The sequence below is a fragment of the Amphiura filiformis genome, chromosome 7 (assembly GCF_039555335.1).
Source record: "Amphiura filiformis chromosome 7, Afil_fr2py, whole genome shotgun sequence".
NCBI classification, from domain to species: Eukaryota; Metazoa; Echinodermata; class Ophiuroidea; order Amphilepidida; family Amphiuridae; genus Amphiura; species Amphiura filiformis.
In genome coordinates, this window is record NC_092634.1 from 68,381,684 (window position 1) to 68,400,104 (window position 18,421).

The window sequence follows — 18,421 nt, forward strand, 5'->3', positions numbered from 1 at the left end:
TGAACTAATCAAGGAGGGTATTAATAAGATCTGCCTCTGCAAATGCAAGTTTGACCATAAATAGTTTAAACCCAAGTCATAATTGGCAATTGAAAAGAGCATTTCAAATTATCAACCAATCAGAAATGCTGTTAGATGACCAGGGTGTTAATTAACCATGGTATCGCTTTCAGCTGAGACTAAAGTACATGTAGTCTTAGTTTAAGCGCGACTGATAATACGCATACACACCCGCCCCACCTGTACTTACGCGGAATGTCATTATAGACTACAGTGGTACCCCGCCCACCTGTACTTACACCCACCTACCAACATCCCATCATAGCCTGCGGAGTTAGGGGCCACAGGAGGATCGCGTTCAGAATTGCTCTTTGCATCTTCCTTTTTAGCCCAATAATGACCAACTTTTGGGTATATGGTCAAACTGCAAAATTTTGCGAACTTTGCGCATACTGGCCGGCTAAATACCAAAATGCCCGTCATTTTGGACTTAGAGAACCCACCCATATACACACATCACCTACCAACGCTTCCAGTATGTATTATACACGCTTACCATCACATTACCCTGTACTCTTGTTTGGACACGAGCAATATACATCTGTATGGGTGTCAAGAATGCCATCGTAGCAAGTCCAAGAAGTCCGGAAACACCGAGTTGCAAATAGAGCAGCACAAACACCATCGTGATCTGGGTTGAACAATGAAAGTAAAGACATTGCAATCTTGCATTATTCAAGCCCGACATTAAAGTGTTTATCGGGATAAATAGAGGATTCATAGGACAATTGTGGTTGATTTTTGTCCGGTATATTGCAGGAGCTGGTAATCATTAGGCCCTCTGCCCCCACTCCAACTGATACGATACTGTGCTTACCGTGGCTTTTAGTTTCTTTCAAACATTAAATTCTAATAACAAACGAATTAAGTTGTTTGAATGGTTAAAATAGCATTCGTATGAGTAGGGAAAAGCACATTTCAAAAGGGAAAACAATCATGCAAAATTGCATGAAGTTGCCATACGTTGCTTAAAATTTAGCAACATTTTATTACTTTTCAAGCACTTTCGACATGTTTAACATAATCGTCTACCTACTATTGGGAGTAGATTGTTAGTTCCCTATTAAAGCCATATTATAACATTTTCATACAAAATAGATTAGCATATCTTTGCCATAAAATATTAGCTTTTATAGTCAGATATATCCCTTTTAAGAAAATTGGAATTTACTACCAGCGCCGATGTCGCCAATACGTATCACTCCTTCTGTCGTGTTATGGAGCGGTCCCTTGTTGTGTAGATCACCGTCCCGCACGCTTTGTACGGACTGCGAGCTACTGTGTACGAACATCGTGTATGCGTTCGACTAATAATTCCATCGTAATAATAAAACGACGGTTCCTGCGTTTTATTCAAAATCTCGGATTTTGACAAAAGAATCTTGATTTTTGCAGGGTAACTGATTTAATAAAGTACAATATAATCGTGTAAAAAAAGAAGAATTTAAAAAAATATGGCTTTAAGTACTTAAACATTATTTTCTCATACTATTTATACCTTGAACGGCACCGACCACAAATAATGCATCCTCTGGCAAAAGAAAAGTAGATTCATGACGTCACTTGACATGTGGTTCGTAATTTCTCCCATCGTCATACTTCCACCAGACATTGCATATGTAGATAATCGTAGAGACTTGTCATAAACCATGGACTAAGTAACAAAAGAAAAAAATAATTTTTTAATGTGGTTAGTAATTTTTCCATTTGTCATTCTACCTTTAACACTAACTATATGCAAAAGCCCTCCCAGAAAAAAAAAACACCCATTATGTCATATTATTATCATGTTAACAAAAACAACACAATAATAACAGTTACCAGTATTTATATTAATTCTTTAAATATTATGGTCAAAGAAAATATTATAACTCCCAATAGAATAGGACTAAAGAGCGGCATTTTCTGGACATGGTATTGAACTGTGCTTGCTAGTGATTGCAGGGCTCGCTCCAAACTTATTAATCAATTTGCCGCAATAACATGACTCTTGTCCTAATGCCCTAAATTTTGCAAAGATTTTAGAGAATAGTGTAAGATCCGGGATTCTGCTAACTTGCTCATTGTTACTGGTTCGGTTAGCTGTCATATAAGCATTTGTCAGCATGCCACTACGCTACAGATTCCTTACACAAATCAGTCATTTTTTTACCAATGTTTCATTCAACCAAAGACATGGTCAAACAATGCTTCCAGCATGAAATTGTTTAACAACCGTCAACAGTGGGTCATATATTACTATTGGCATCTAGTCATCTTAGGTACAGGAAAAAGAAATCCTTCATGAACTTGACATCCGATCCGAGGAAGTTATGACCTGTTTTTCAACTCACCCAACAAGTTTACAACTCTCCAATGCCAATATTACAAAATGCAGAGATGAATCTATATACACTTATTTTATTGAATATACGTCTAGCCCTTTTCTATTCACAGATTATCCATTATATTCCTTTTGTTTGAGGTTCGTTGCCTCGACCAATACCTAGAGTAATGAAGGCAGCTAGCTGCCCAGAGACCGTTATCAACACAATAGCTCAAGATAACGGTCTCGGGCAGCGAGCTAAACAAAAGGAATACCATGGACATTCTAGAAACACTATGGAAAGGATCACAACATAGGCCTACATGTAGAATCGGAGTTGGTTTCTAGTCTCAGATAGAATTTTGGAAAAAATGCATTTACAGCTCGATTTAAACGCAAATGTTACATGGCAAGAGAAAATTATAGAGGGCTCCTGCAGTCCGTATAATAGTAATTCATATAACACCACTGGTGCTCAGTTAGATTTATGCAAATTAAAGTTTAATTAGCATAACGAAGTAAATATTCATAAATAAAAAGTAACCGTTTCGTTGAATGTAAACTCAGTACATGTATATAAACTTGCCATTGGTTTTAGAAGGGAATCTGCCTTTATCCTTGCCCGACCCAAAAACGCTCAACGGCCCATGCAAATTAGTTGCTAGGCAAGAACCCCGGGATACTACCCGACCAGGGGAGCTTGCAAACTAACCTGCGGTACTCATTACAAGTCAAGAGGCTGGGGTGCAAAGCCTTACTGTGACCTACCCATAATGGGGAGCACCATTGGACACAACGTTACTAGGTCTTTCAAATATCTGCTTATACTCACATTTTTCTAAGATATAAATTTCATGGTGTTGAAACAGATTGTAGTCCACGTTGACAACTCTATATAATTTGCATTATTCATTAATTATTTGAATAACAATGGTCACGGGGTGAATAAACTCCAGCGGATTAAAGCAAGTGAATAACCTACCAAACCACTTCAAATACAATTGTCAATTGAGATCAATTGTGTATTGATTTGATTAAATCACTTGCATTTGTCATTAAATAGACTCTCACGCAGGACACATGGGAAGAATATTACACTATCTCGAGGTGTTTTTATTTTGGGAAAAAAACCACAACTTTAACAAAATAATACATCCGTTTTTTCCATTTTGTTTTTTGGAAAATGAATACACTTTTACAACAAATTCGTTTATTTTTGCTCGCCGTATATGTAAGATAAACGGTTCAAAACAGAGGTCTGTTTCTCACCCTTTATCTACTACATAGAGTTTCCACTTACCTGAAGTGCTGCACGTATGTGTGTACCTATTACATTACACATGTAAAGATGAATTTGCATAAATGAATACTGAATAGCGTTTAATAAAAACATTATCCAGATTAACACAAAGCCATTGGCTAGGAACTCTCTTATAGTGATGTAGTGTGGCTCGGTCTGCATGGGAAAATAAAAGCAAAACATTATAATCAAATGGATAACTATTGAAAATTCCTCTTGACCTTGAAAAGAATATCATGCTCCACTGCATATAGCGTACAGTAATTAATATCAGTAACCTTATATGCATACATTGGATTTACTCTCTGTATCTACAGGGGTTCCACAGGGCAACACATTTGGTCGACCATTCTAATATATTTTATAATTAACAGTATGTGTAATGTTGATGGTAAAGATGTATAAAGATACATGTATATTCCAACCAACTCAACATCTGATCTTAATCTTTTTTGCAATGGTTAAAAAATAACAGACTGTTTCTGAACCTACTTCATATATAATGGAGTAGGTACCACTTCATTGGTAACCTACTTGGTTACTATGGTATAAACACAGGAATATTATATCGTTGACCATTGATGTTGCCCTTTGGGCTATATTACCTAGATAACAACAGATCGTAGGAAGTGCAAACTATTCTTTACTAAAATTGTCATGACAGGGGAAACAATTTGAGACCATTTTCATCAAAATCAGAGAATTTGGTATAATTATTTCAACCGAAATGTAATTTGTGAAATGTTTACTCATAACGAGTGAAGGTTAAGACATAGATAGGTCCAACTATACATTTTCTGAATCTCAGATCAGAGGAATATTTTAGCCCGTTATGAACTTTTATGTAAACTTTGACCTTAACATTCTCGATGGGTGACAATTTTACACGAACCCGAAAAATACACTTTAGCTCTGTCAAAATCATCTGAATTTTAAAATATATTCTGTTCTCTGTCAGCCTATGTACGTACCTTTTCGTCGTTGTCATTTTCTAGTGTGAACGCCACTACTCCATTTAGTAGCAACGGTCCTATTAATGCCCCACAGTCGACGATAAATCTGGCGAAGCCTGCAATGATGATCTCTGTCTTGAATGTTATCGCAAATGATTTCCACACCGAAGGCTTCGTTCCTTTCCTTTGAGCTTTCTCCTGAATATAGAATAATATATCGTAGTTTTAAAGTTGTATGGAATTCGTGACTGAATAAGCAGGTCAGGGGTCATAAGCGGGTACAAGCAGGTCAGGGGTCACTAAGGGTTACTAATGAGAGTAGTAAAACAGTACGAAAACGTTGAACTCTTTTTTTCCATTCATAGCCACTTATCGCGGTCAAGCCTAGATAATGTCCGAAATTTTTTCAAGAAAAATATGACATTACTTTTCGGTAACGTCTTTGCAAATAAACCCTAAATACATCACGCCACTGAGCATATCTGTATTGCGAGGTACTAGGTGCGCATGAGCTATTTAGGGTTGGATTCCCAACGGCTTTCGATAATTTCCGAAACGGTAGTACTCTCATTATGTGAATGCCTTAGTGATGCTGTTCTAGATGCCGTGCCGCAAAACGTGGATTTAATCAATTAAATCATTTAATTTGATAGTAGAAATAAGATTTCCAAGTACCTGTGCGCAAATATTTAGGTTTGTAAATTTTGATAAAGCTACAAATTTAGTTAAGACCTACCCATTCATCATCGAAAACGGCTTTAAATCTTTTATACAGACTCTTCGCTCTATGAGATTCAGGCAAAGATCCTAAATCATCGACATTCAGTGGGCGTTGGTATCCTTGTTTAAAGAGCCAATTGAGCCACCAGAACGTAATACTAAACAGGAAGTTGACGTAGTCTTCTGTGTATTTGACATTCTCCTGTTCCATTTTGGCGCCAATATCGTTTGTGTCCGATTCTGTCGCACCTTTCCAAACCTTGAGCAGTATCGTTATGCAAACAGAAAGAAATAGTGCGATACACCTAGCAATTTTTCAAATGATGTGTAATAAAAATATGGTATTTATAATACGTTGTAAGAAGTTTATTTTAAAGGAACACTACATTATGCCTTATAAGTTAGAAAAACAATTAGCACGAATCACATGGTTTTATTTGAAACAAACTCATATTTACCATAAAAACGAATGAAAACAGCCACCTCTCAACACGCGATTTTCAAAATCCCCGCGCCAAAATTGTTTAGGGCAATAACGTCTTGGTTATTTGTGCTTAGTTGTCATCAGTCTTCATTGTTACTGGGACGTCATTGCCACAGGCAATTTCGGTGCCCGGGAAATTTGAATATCGCGTCGTAAGAGACGGATGTGATTATTTGTTTCTAAGGTCAACATGAGTTTGTTTTAAATAAAACCACGTGATTCGTGCTTGATATTATTTTTTTTCTCATATATATGGCATAATGTTGTGATTGCCGGAGACTTTCTGTAACACTCGCTACAGTTTCGAAAGCTCATCTGTATTCAAAAAGTCTCTGATGATGATATTCACACTTGTGCTAGGACAAATTATCAAAAGCCTTAACCCAGTTGGTCTTGTACCTCACATATTGGGTTATTCCAGTTGAAATCCATACACCACCTGTGGAAGAAAAAGTTTTTCTCCAAAAGTGTAAATTTCAAATGGAGTCACATATTTGTGTAACCCCATTTGTAATTCATACTCCCTCTGTTGGAGATTATGGTAATGTCTTACATGTTGGTGTATGTATTTCAACTTGAATAGCCCATTTGATGAGCAATGTCACTGATATGTTTTAGTTGTAAAGTTAACATCTACGTGGAAGCTACAGAAATACACCTTGCTGTCATTTGAAATTAATATTAAAATACAGTTATAAATTAAATTTTTGTCGTGTATACTTACCTTGTAATAGACCAGTCTAATTTCTATGACAAAAAATGTGAAATATGCGATGAAGATAATGATATCCATCCAAAACCGTGCTATGTTTACATCGATAAGATCCATTTGCTTTAGTAATAATAGTCTCAAGATTTGAACGATTACACAAAGCACCCAGTATATTAGTAGGCACCAGCACATGCGAATCAAGGAACAAATCAGAGCTACGCATGCGCAGCATGCTGGTAGGTAGAGCTGCGGCTGCGTATCTGAGTCACTTGGGGAAGTTTTATCTGACAAAACACCTTCCGCAATCGAGCAAGAAATGACAAACAGTACGACAAAACAGAGGATATATCGTGGTATGTGGCCTGGATAACGAATCAAAAATTTTGACTTTGGTATCGATAATGTCCTGCATTTTGTAACAATCCAAATAATCACGATAAGCAAAATGAATATAATATGAAGAAAAAATGTGAGTGAGTTCACAAGACATGCGTTTTCATCTGATGCCTCTTGTCCCGTTGCATCACCAGTATTGAAGAGGTCCGTGCCATTGTTTTTCAGGAGTGAATCTTCTCCGCAAAACCACATCCAAGATTGGTGTTTGGTAATGTCAAATGCTTCCATACTGAGATGAGAAAGCTTGTATACAACAAAATAAAACACATTATGAATATCGCAACATGTAGAGAGAGAGAGACAATATAAGGTCTGTTGTATACATTTTATTCGACGTATAATTTTCGATGCAATGTACATGTTATAAGTTCCACTAATACTTTTTAGAATAAGTCAAAAAATATTTTACGAAATGTAAAAATGTAAAAAGATCTGGTTTGGCAAATTTGTTTTACACTTGCGGACTAATTTATAGCGTCACACGTCATTGCGTTCAGTCACAATGGTTTTAACCATTGTGACAATTAAAATTGTGTAAGAAAAGAAGCCATAGCAGTCAGGTTTTTTCTAACAAACACATGAATAGCTAGACCTGGCCTACTGTATTGTTTGATAGCTGACTCCCTATGGACTCAGATGCAACTTTTGACACTGTTTAAAACGGTGTCTTTTTTACATAATGAACCATTGTGACTGAACGCAATGACGTGTGACGCTATAATTTGGTCCATATGTGTAAAACAAATACAGCTACGCATAACTTTTTACACGTTTGTATTATGTCAATATTTTTGATTTATTTTAAAAAATATTTAGGGGGAACTTATAAGTTGTAGACCCTATATATTTCCACCAGACATTCGACATCATCAAGTGTAATTGATTTCCCGTCAGCAAACATTCGTTAGAAGATAACAATAAATTGAAATAGATGGAATAACGAATACTTGTTGAACGAATATTCTACCTCGAATATTTGAAATATGGCCTTTAATACCCATATAATTATGCACAAAGAAGATCAAATACCATTTCTGAACAAAAAGCTCGTAATCAACGGGCCTTATAACATCGCGGATTAATATCAAAATATTTTATTTTCAGAATTGTCTTGCGACATCTCGTCAGAAGCATCACAAATTATTAATTGAAGTCCTGTACTTTGTCTACTTTCTTTAACACAAAAAATATAGGCCAGACAGGTCAACTAATAGCGCTCTTTAATAACGTGGATCTACCTTTCGGCGTAGTGGTAAAGCCTAACATTTCCCGCCTATTAAGAGCTGATCAAAGTATAGACTGTGACACAATAATGTTGTTTGATAATTAAAATTCCTAACAAAGCTAGTAATTCTAAATTAGTTTTATTTACTGCTTTCCACTTACCTTAACAGGATCAATCAAATATTACCGCTTTTAGAACATCTGTCAAAGTACAGACACAAAAACATTTTTCTAAATATATCGTAAGCATTACTGTGACTTTCGACGTGTCTGATATAAAAGATTTCACGTTTGGAACACGATCACTGACATATTTGATTATGTAGATAGAACTATGCAAAATAATATTGCATTGATTTTGCTGTTTGTTTTGATTATATCCTATAAATGAGCAGCCTGTGATGTCAAAAACCAATGACGTGAGTCGTACGTTGAACTCAAGATGAAACATTACATCTTATTGGTCAACTGTACTTCGTTAACGATTGGAAGTGTCCCATAGACCGTGATTGATCAATATCATTATAATTATGGTATTCCAGTTGAAATCCATACACCCTCTATGGAAGGCAGACCTTAATCTCCTGGACACGGGGTGTAGATTTCAAATGGAGTCATCTATTCGGGTATAACCCTATTTAAAATTCACAATACCCGTGTGGAAGATTAAGGTCATGTCTTCCAAAAGGGGTGTATGTATTTAAACTAGAGTAGCATATTAACAGGAGATAACCATTATTTTGTTCTTTATCCGAATATTACTTTATCTCGATAACCTTTAACCAGCCTGTTGACCGACTGAGTTGACTTTGACTCATATTATCTCTCTGTGTTGTGATTTTTCATTATTATTAATTATAATATCACACGAGGTCATAGCGATATTAGGTATCTAGACTTCTTGAAAAATAGCCCTATTATATAGAAACCACGCTACGACCGTATTTTCTTTTTGCAGTTATTGTGCATTTAATATCAAAATCACATAATCCGAGTAAAATATGGGTAATGAAAATCCCTTTAAAAGGGATGTACCGGCAAAAGGATGAATTTCTTTACGTTGTTACATAAATTTGAAATAAGATGAAATAAATTCCAAACATTTAATAACATTTAGCACCAAATGCGATCATTTGGTACCAAATGTGATCATTTGACGTGATCCCTTCTACATCCTTAAGAACTTCGGAAGCTAATTCATTAGCGATTTTGCCCAATAGTTTATGTTACACCCTGTTTTGTATTCTTCTCTCACTTACGTCAAAACTGTCTATATAGTATAATAATTGTGATTGCACAAATGAAACTTGTCAAAGCAAACAACATTCGCATCTTTTAGTATAGATTAATTCATAACAATCTGGTTTTGAAAATTTAAACACAAAGAATATTAAACACTATATCAAGAATAATTATAGTTTGGGATATATAAACAACAACTATATTATAGGCCTACACATACTGAAACCCAAAGCTATTGTATTAAGTAATTTTGTTAGCATGGTTAAAGACTAGTGATATACGTGGGAACATAATTCGTTACATCTGCATTAAAGCTCCATTTTTCTTTTTTTATATCATCATTATTATAGACCAAAATATATGAAGTTAATCAACTTATCCAAAAGAAGGTAATTGTTTATCATGCGTGCAAATAGGTTTTGATAGCAGACTTTTGATTAAGGGCATAACATTACACCCTCTTCTATCCTAACATCTAATTATTATCCTGTGAAACTCCTAAATGTAGAACCAATTGTCCTGCCAATTATTCTCTCCCACCAATTACCAATTAATTTTCATGTGTAAGTTTTCTGGAATAGATGTGTAATGACATCAAAACAGTTTCATTAACTTATAGCAAGATCGCTGCTAGATAACCTTGACCCTGCTTGAAAAGCACTATGACCACAGACTGACACACAGATATTGGAACTACTGAGTATTATATTGTCCCATGTGCTTTATACTCTAATAAGGTCAACGTGAATGGTAAGAGGACCAGCGAATTTGCCAAATTTTCAATTTAGAAAGAAAGTTCCTAGAATATATACTGATTTTACCTTAGTAATGCAAAATCAAGACAAAACTTCTGTTGTCTTCACACACCAATTTTGGTATTTCTATTTGCCTTGACAACTTGATAATTTTTTGACAATATTTTCTGTTTTGTTCATACACTATCTAATAGAAAGTTAGAAACAACAACAAACTTGAGCCAATTAATAAGTACCGGCCAGCTGTGGCTGGCCGCAGCTGTGGCTGGCCGGTACAAAAATGCTAAATTTTGACATTTTTGGCTAAAAATTAGGGATGAAACATTATTAAATCTCATTGATATATTGGTTTTGTTTGATAGATAATTTTAATATCTTTCATTAGACACCAAAAATGTGAAAATCGAGGCTGTTGTTAATAAATGGCATGCATAAAACGAATTATACAGGAAAACGGGTCAAATTTGAGGTCATTGACCTCTGATGTCACGCTCCACCGCTCACGACACTCAAGACTTCACTTTTCAGATGTCCCATGGGATGTTCTATCCAATTATCATAACAAGACACCTGGTCATTTTTGTCAAAGAAATTCCTGCTATCTCTTGGACCATAGGGAAGAGGGCTGTACATGTAAATCAATGATAGTATTAAGTTTATCAAGAGTTCCTTCGTAAAATCAAAAGAATGCATCAATTACACACAATACAAAATTGTTTTACTGTCTTACTGTTTTATCATGATACAAGTATAATGATTCTGTTTTTCCACTAAAAAGAGATTAAAAGATAAATGAATATTTCACATTCTGCTGTCAAATTAACTACATGTGCATGTCAATGATTTTATCATGGTAAATACAGTTCTCTTTGTCACTCAAGACATCATGTTAAAAGACAAACAAATATTGCACACTTGTAAGTTAATGAACGCGTACTACTTGTTGGGAGTGAAATTAGACAAAATAATGCACACGCGTGGATGTTGATGCGTCTTATGCACGAGCCCCGAAGCCGGGAAGTACATTAGACGCATCAACATCAGCTATCATTGGTTTAGTGGCACAATTGTGATATTACCCTTTCGTTGTTAATTAAACATATCTCGAGATTAAAACAAGCAAATTAAACAGAACAAACGGCATTTGAGAGTTAAGACTACGCCCTTGACGTCGATGTAAGCATCATGTCACAACAGTATTTTCTAATTGCCAAAGAGGGCGCTTTTCACTTGCACAACTTTTTTTAGACAGGCTGTAGTGGATACTCAACCAAAGGTTCTTGTTGCTGATCAGTTTATCTGAAGTATTAGCTAATAAACTGATGTTCCATGACGACCACCGTAGGCTTGGGTAATCCTCTGCGTACGAAATCCTTGGACATTTGATTTCTTCCAAGACGATGTTGCTTTCACCATTCACTCACCTTCATCTGGAAATAGATGCGTACTTTGGCGTACACCAAATCTACTTCGTTCTAGCTGGATTAACACCATATTGGTTACGCAAAAGATATAACTGGTTCGCAAGTACCTTTCTTTGAAGGCATTTAGCTGTAATCACATTAAACAGCACAACACAACAATGGGATAAAATCTTTACATTAAAAACATTACCATTTACTTTGCATTTTTTTTAACTCTTCAAATTAGTACAGTCCGTTATCAAGGGATGTATTAATCCCTCCATTAATAGTCCTGACAGATGTATTGCAACCAATGGGGTGTCCAGAAATTCATGCAAACAAGCTATCACATTATTACAAGGGAGCTACCCATATTGCGTGCTAAGGGATTGTACAGAGTACAAACTATCAAGTTCATCTCATGCCACTGAGCAAATTGACAGCCGCTACAACCACGCTTTAAAATGAAAAACGTTTGTGGAAATTATTGCCTGAAGGTTTTCTTTATTCTTGCTGTACCTGTTGTAATGATTTATAATCTGGGTATTGATGATATGTGGATAACGAGTATAAAACAAACACAACTGTACGGAGGAATTACACACGTATGTTACATATCTCAATTATAAATTATAATGCATTAACGCAGTAGTCATTAATGCATACTAATAAGTATCGGTAACGTAGCTTAGGCAGCAGTAACATGTATAATACAAATTGCCCAGTAAACACAAAATGTTTTAAAAACATTTTAAACAGGATATATTTTGGGATTTTAATAACATTATTTGTCGGGTTATAGTTTTTATAAAGGTCATGAAAACGTTTTAAAACGTTTTGTATGAAAACACACTACAACAACATTGATAAAGGTTTTCAAAATGTTATTGTAAAATATTTTTGGCAAAGCTGTTTTTGCCAACTATTTTGTCAACACTTAAAGGCCCATTCAGTGATTTGCTCAACCGGACGATCGTAAAAATCACCACTATTCAGATTTTAGTACCTTTGTCATTGTCATAGATGTACCAATATAGCCTGCTAGTGGTTCAGCTGAAAGCCACGTAATTAAGAAAAATAAGGCATTTTACACGAATCTCTAATTTATATGATTTATTATATATAAATTAGCTACGTGTATTTGAATGGGGCTTCAACTTTGTCTATAATGCAGTTTTCTTCGTGTTTTGCCAAAATGTTCATTAAAAAAAATACCAAATGAGAATTTGAACAACTTATCCTTTACTTTTAAGGTTATTAATTATTTTAAACTGTTGTGATTTGGTAGTTCACAGCATCTTACGAATGGTAGTGAGCTTTGGCAAAAATTGCATTGCTCAATTCATAGCGAGCGTGTAGAAGAATTAAAATATCACATATATACTTTTATAGGTGCTGCGGTTCTTGAGTTACGTTGTGAAGAGGGCTGAAATAACAACACTTTTGTAAAACGTACATAACTAATTAACAACAATAAATTAAGCAAGTTTGCAGAGTATGCGATTTGTAGAATGAACTTTTGCAAAACATCAATGTGTTAATTTTTAATAATATATTGATCTAGGTAATGAAAATCGATTTTTAGGTTGCTTCGACCAACAATACCTCGTCTACCCTTAAGCAACTTATAAACAATTTTAATTTTTTTTACACTTTCGCTGGGATCACTGAGTGGGTCATTAAAAAACAGCATGTTAGAATATTTGCAGTAAGTTATCGAAAACTGTTTTTGAATGTTATGAAAATGTTTTATAACCTGTATATACCCATTATATAACCCGACATTTAAACGTTTTCTGGCAACCTTTTCTAACAATATTATTTGCGAATGATGTCCAAAATATTTTGTGTTTGCTGGGTGATTGATCGCAGACAATTTTGAGATTTTGAAAGTACATATAAATTAAGAACTAAAGACGGAAATTAACGTAAAACTATTTTAATAGTCACATTTCATTCTATTGGAAATGGCCAAGACAACATTACCTTGTTGATTTAAAGTGATATTTATATACGTACGTACGAGGGGTATCAAAAAGTTTTTGAAATCAGCTAGAAGTGAAGGCGCTATATCGATGAAAAAATTGTCTCTGTCTCCTATTGTACATTATGGTCCAAAAATGGTCTTATAAATATGTCTACTTTCGTAACAGGCGGTGCTACATGGTAAGCGCATAACGTTTTCATGATAAGATCCCCCATTTTCTTTACTGTGGCCGCATCATCCAAAAGTGATGGACATCTGTGAGAGACATTTTGCCAGTTTGGACATTCCATTTTCAAAAAGCAACAGTGCTATATGACGGGCAATCATCAACGTAGACAGCCTTCATTTCATAGCAGATTTTCTGGGCATTATAGGTCTCTTAATCCTTCAAATGCAGGAACTTAATCATGCTGCGTGTCTAAATGTTCTCCATTTTGCAGGTTACCGCCCATCTAGCGCCACCTGTAAAGAACGTAAACATACTTATGAGACCATTTTGGGCCACAATGTACATAAGGATCAGTGAATACACTGCTAAAATTTTATCGATATAGCTCCTTCACTTCTGGGTGATTTCAAAAACTTTTTGATGCCCCCTGGTATTTCTTCATTACTCTCACTTACATAGTGTAAATAAAAAGGCCCTTTGGACTCGAAGCTTGTTGACTATTGAAAGAGATAGTGAAAACAAAAATAATAATACCATAGAAAGAACAAAGAAAATCTTTTTGGACCAAACCGTTATTACAGAATTTAGGCATGTAAATTACTTACTACTTACTAGTGCTAGTATTCCCCGGTGTATTCCCCTTGTCGTTATAGTTCAGAAAAAAGTAGAGAATGTTTTTCCAAATATGATATAGTTTACACTTCATCTAAACAAGCTAGGAAATTACTAGGCAGCATGCTTTTGCTGGTTCCTGATACGTGGAAGTTCCCATTGACATGTACACGAAGGAGGGCTTTAGAGTAGCAATATCACTGGGCTCTTTGGTTTTGGATGGTATTTTTAAATTAAAGTGTTCCCAAATTAACAGTTCTGAAAAGTCAGACAAAATATGGTATTAGAAATTAAAAGTAGCAACCAGTAATTTTTGACACGGGGATCAACCTAGCTTTTCTTTTCATGTTCACTGATGTATCGTCGGCCGTATCACATACTGACGTATTCGACATTTTTAACATTTTTGAGAAAATTGGTATATTAGTTTGTTATGTTCTACTCTATATATTCACCAAAAACAATGTCTCAAAATTGCTTAATTAGTAAGATATTAATAAATTTAATCATGTCGTATTTACAGAACCCTGAAATGTCTGCATCACATAACGACGTATTTGCCGATCACCTATACTGCGCAAGCCCAGTATATCGTATCTGCAATTTGAAGAATTTGCCGTTTCACATACTGCCGTGTTTGCCCTACGTATTTGCGCGACTCTGTCATTGCACTGCTGTTTTGCCCTTTTCACATACTGACGTATTTGCGCAACTGTATCACATACTAACGTATTTGCACGACGTATTTGTCATTTGAATGGCGAAATTGACATTAGTCCTTTTCACATAGTGACGTATTTTATTTATTACTGATTTTTTGCAGAATAAGTTATACTCTGATAGTGATAAGTGAATTATATTGAAAATATGGTATATTTACAATACTGTTAACCTGGTTTTAATCGACAATAATATTTTAATCAAGATTATGTAGCAAATGAAAATCGCTAGATTTTCAAGTTCGATTTTCTCGAAATGCGTATTTTGCAAATAGGTCAGTATGTGATACGGCCGACGGTATGTAGACTGCAACCTTCAACACGTAAACAGTGCCGTCGAGAGCGGTTGAAGTGAAATAACAGTCCACTGGTCAAATTTTTAAATGGACCCTGCTGCTAAAAATCAAGCGAATCAAGGCAATTGCTTTTTTATTTAGAAAAAGGATTTGCTATTAACAATTTTGTTACGTTTACATCTGTTTCAGACTTTAATAGGAACTCGAATTAATCTGCAACAAACCGACAAGCCTTCCATAAACTCTGAACTACAAACCCTACCTTCAAAAAAGAAAGAAAGTGGCGAAAGAAAAGGAAATGTAGATGCAGAGCGTTTCCAGGATAAAATGTTAATCGAACGCAAAATAGACAAAGACCTTTTTCTCCTGTGGATGATGAGAGATGTGTAACATCGGCTAAATATTCATATTATTGGCTAACGAGCAAACCCATAATTGGGAAAGCTCTCACCATAAGAATACAGGCAATGGATTGTCTTAACAGGACGCAAACAAATGGCGGTGATTTCTGGAATATTCTTGCAACTTCAACTGCACAAAACCTAAGTATTCGCACTTCTCCTAAGGTATTTGATCATCACGATGGATCCTATACAGCGCAATTGTTTTTAAACTGCAACCAAATGTTGAAGCTTAACGTCACTCTGGTTCATTCAAGTAAAGCTGTCGAGTTTTTACAAGAATTACGCAACGATTCGGAGAATTCACAAATATTTTGGAACTCAACTTTCTCGACTGATGGACAAAGAAAAGCATACGCACTGTTATATGGCTTATAATTGGTCACATGAATATGTTGCAAATAAATGCGCGTATCCTAATCGCCAGGCACTAGGTAATATAGCTTCGATGGTATGCAACAAACCAGTACCGAACATGCCGTGTTATTCTATTTCTAATTATACCGGGACAAGCATTCGACCAACACAAGAAGAACAGTTGATAAAGAAGAAAAATTATCACACGTGGCTTTTCGAAGGGTAGGTTACCAAACTTCCTGTATTTGTTAATATATTCCATTCATTATGGCGCACCTTACCTCATTGGTGTCGCCAAGAAAGGGGGCCAAACGAGACAAAAAATCTAAAATATAATTGTGGCCGCTTGTTCCCCACCACCCCCAAAATAACACGTACTTCATTAAACGTGACCAATCGCATTATTATATAATAACACATCACCCAAAAAGAATAACCGTCAACAACACCCTAGTTGAGAAGAGAAAGTTACAACAATTTGTATTCCTTATTGGTACTCTCCTGACTTATTAGCGTTGACCTTGAAGTTTTCTAGCATTCCTAGTATTAGCAACCACTCTATCCGTTCTAATCTAATGTTTGCTAGCTGCTCTGCTTCAGATAGTAGAAGCACGGCTTGGAAGTGTATACCATAATTCTTTTGGTATTATTATGACATGACATGGTCAGCATTTAGTCACAGTATTGCTGAATTTTGTGGTGAGATAAAGCGTATTCCACTTCTTACCTAAAAGTGATTGCACGGTACATACACTATGAAGCAAAGGCAACTCATTTCAACTTTGAAGTAGTAATTTTGGAATGGTAGGACTTTGCTCCATATGTTGCAATTGGTAGGATAGATCCTGATCTTGACGGATCTTAAAAGACGTGGCTCGACCACATTATATTCTTTAGTCGGGCAAAAAAAAAAAAAAAAACCGTGCTACTAATTCAATTTCACTGATGGGACATTACTCACAAGGAGTCAGTTATGCTTTCTCAACAGGTTTGGGTCATGTGTTATTATCTTACATTCGGCTGGTTAACATTCATAACATTTCTTGCATACTGTGTCCTTACATTTATAAACACACAGATTGGAATTTTCCATGCCTATGCCCTCGAATTTAGCTGACGCCGGTACAGTGTTCACACCTGGTGACATCGCTCGTCATACGCGTTAAGTTTCTTCTGTGCACGCTGGCGCTATTTGCGCTATTTTTGAGTTTGCTCACGCGGTACCTGACTTCATTCATCTGGAACTTTTCATATACAACAACAAAAAAGATAGTATGATCTGCATGCCTCATGTCGTTGCATGCTCATTTTTATCCCATAATTTAGCTGCTCTACATCTGTCATGATGAACTTAAAACCCACTCAGAAATCTCGCCATTGATAAATATTATGACAAATATAAATATTTTTCACAATGTTCCTTTTTAGGTGCTGGAGCGAAAGGTCTAGAAAATCAGACCATCTATCATCAACCGTGTATTACACAGTCGCTACAACTATGTATGCCATCGGCAACGTTTGACACAAGAGGGACTACCGGCTTTTGGTGGAACAGCAGGTGGACATCTACCGTTTGTAAGACAGAAAGTTGGGAGCATTGGAAGAAGTATAAGGCGCAATGTATGCAAAACAAACAGCTCTACTTTTTGGGTGATTCCACGACTCGTCAATGGGTGCAAGCAATATTAAATACGTACAATGTAACCATGAAAGCTAACTTGAGAAACAGATATTATATCCATTACCTTTCTAAAAAACATAATTTTAATATAACTTTCCACATGCATACTCAATTCATGGCCCGAACTGTTGTCACACCGATCGACATGGTGAAATATGAAGTTGATATCATTGATAATTTACCCCAAGAACACTGTAACTTTGTCATTGTGGTGAGTCCTTGGGCACATTTTGCTGGTTGGTGGATGGAAGCTTATGCAGAACGTCTTCGTCGCATAAGGTCATCTATACAACGTCTGCGACAACGATGTCCAGATGTAAGAGTAGTTATAAAAGGACCGCATGGAAGAGAACATGACACTGCTTTGCAGTTCATGGCTAACAGTGACTTTTTATTTCTATCCATGCAAAAGCAGATGATGGAAATATTTCGGAATTCGGGGGTTTATTTTCTTGATATTTGGGATTTAAACACATCATACGAAGGTAAAAGGAAATACATATGCCTTTACAGGTAATTCAAGAAGAGTTAGCAATGTTTTTCTCATATATTTGCCACTAGAGAAGTCAAAGTTTTGACTAAAATGGGCCCGTTTTGCAGAGGTTGTGTATTTCTATATATACAAGAACGAAAAAAACGTGTAGG

General features: G+C 35.7%; 1 protein-coding gene across 1 annotated transcript in view; it reads right to left on the reverse strand.

Annotated features, from left to right (window-relative positions):
* LOC140158038 (ATP-binding cassette sub-family C member 9-like) overlaps window positions 1-7,158 on the reverse strand; it is a 45,161-nt gene extending 38,003 nt beyond the window's left edge. The window contains exons 1-6 of the mRNA XM_072181284.1: window positions 6,547-7,158; window positions 5,355-5,597; window positions 4,637-4,816; window positions 3,666-3,821; window positions 1,559-1,714; window positions 557-691 (exon numbers count right to left, since the gene is read on the reverse strand). Of these exons, the coding sequence (XP_072037385.1) occupies window positions 557-691; window positions 1,559-1,714; window positions 3,666-3,821; window positions 4,637-4,816; window positions 5,355-5,597; window positions 6,547-7,158 (1,482 nt within the window). The remainder of the gene's footprint in view (window positions 1-556; window positions 692-1,558; window positions 1,715-3,665; window positions 3,822-4,636; window positions 4,817-5,354; window positions 5,598-6,546) is intronic.
* Between the last annotated feature and the right edge of the window lie 11,263 nt (window positions 7,159-18,421).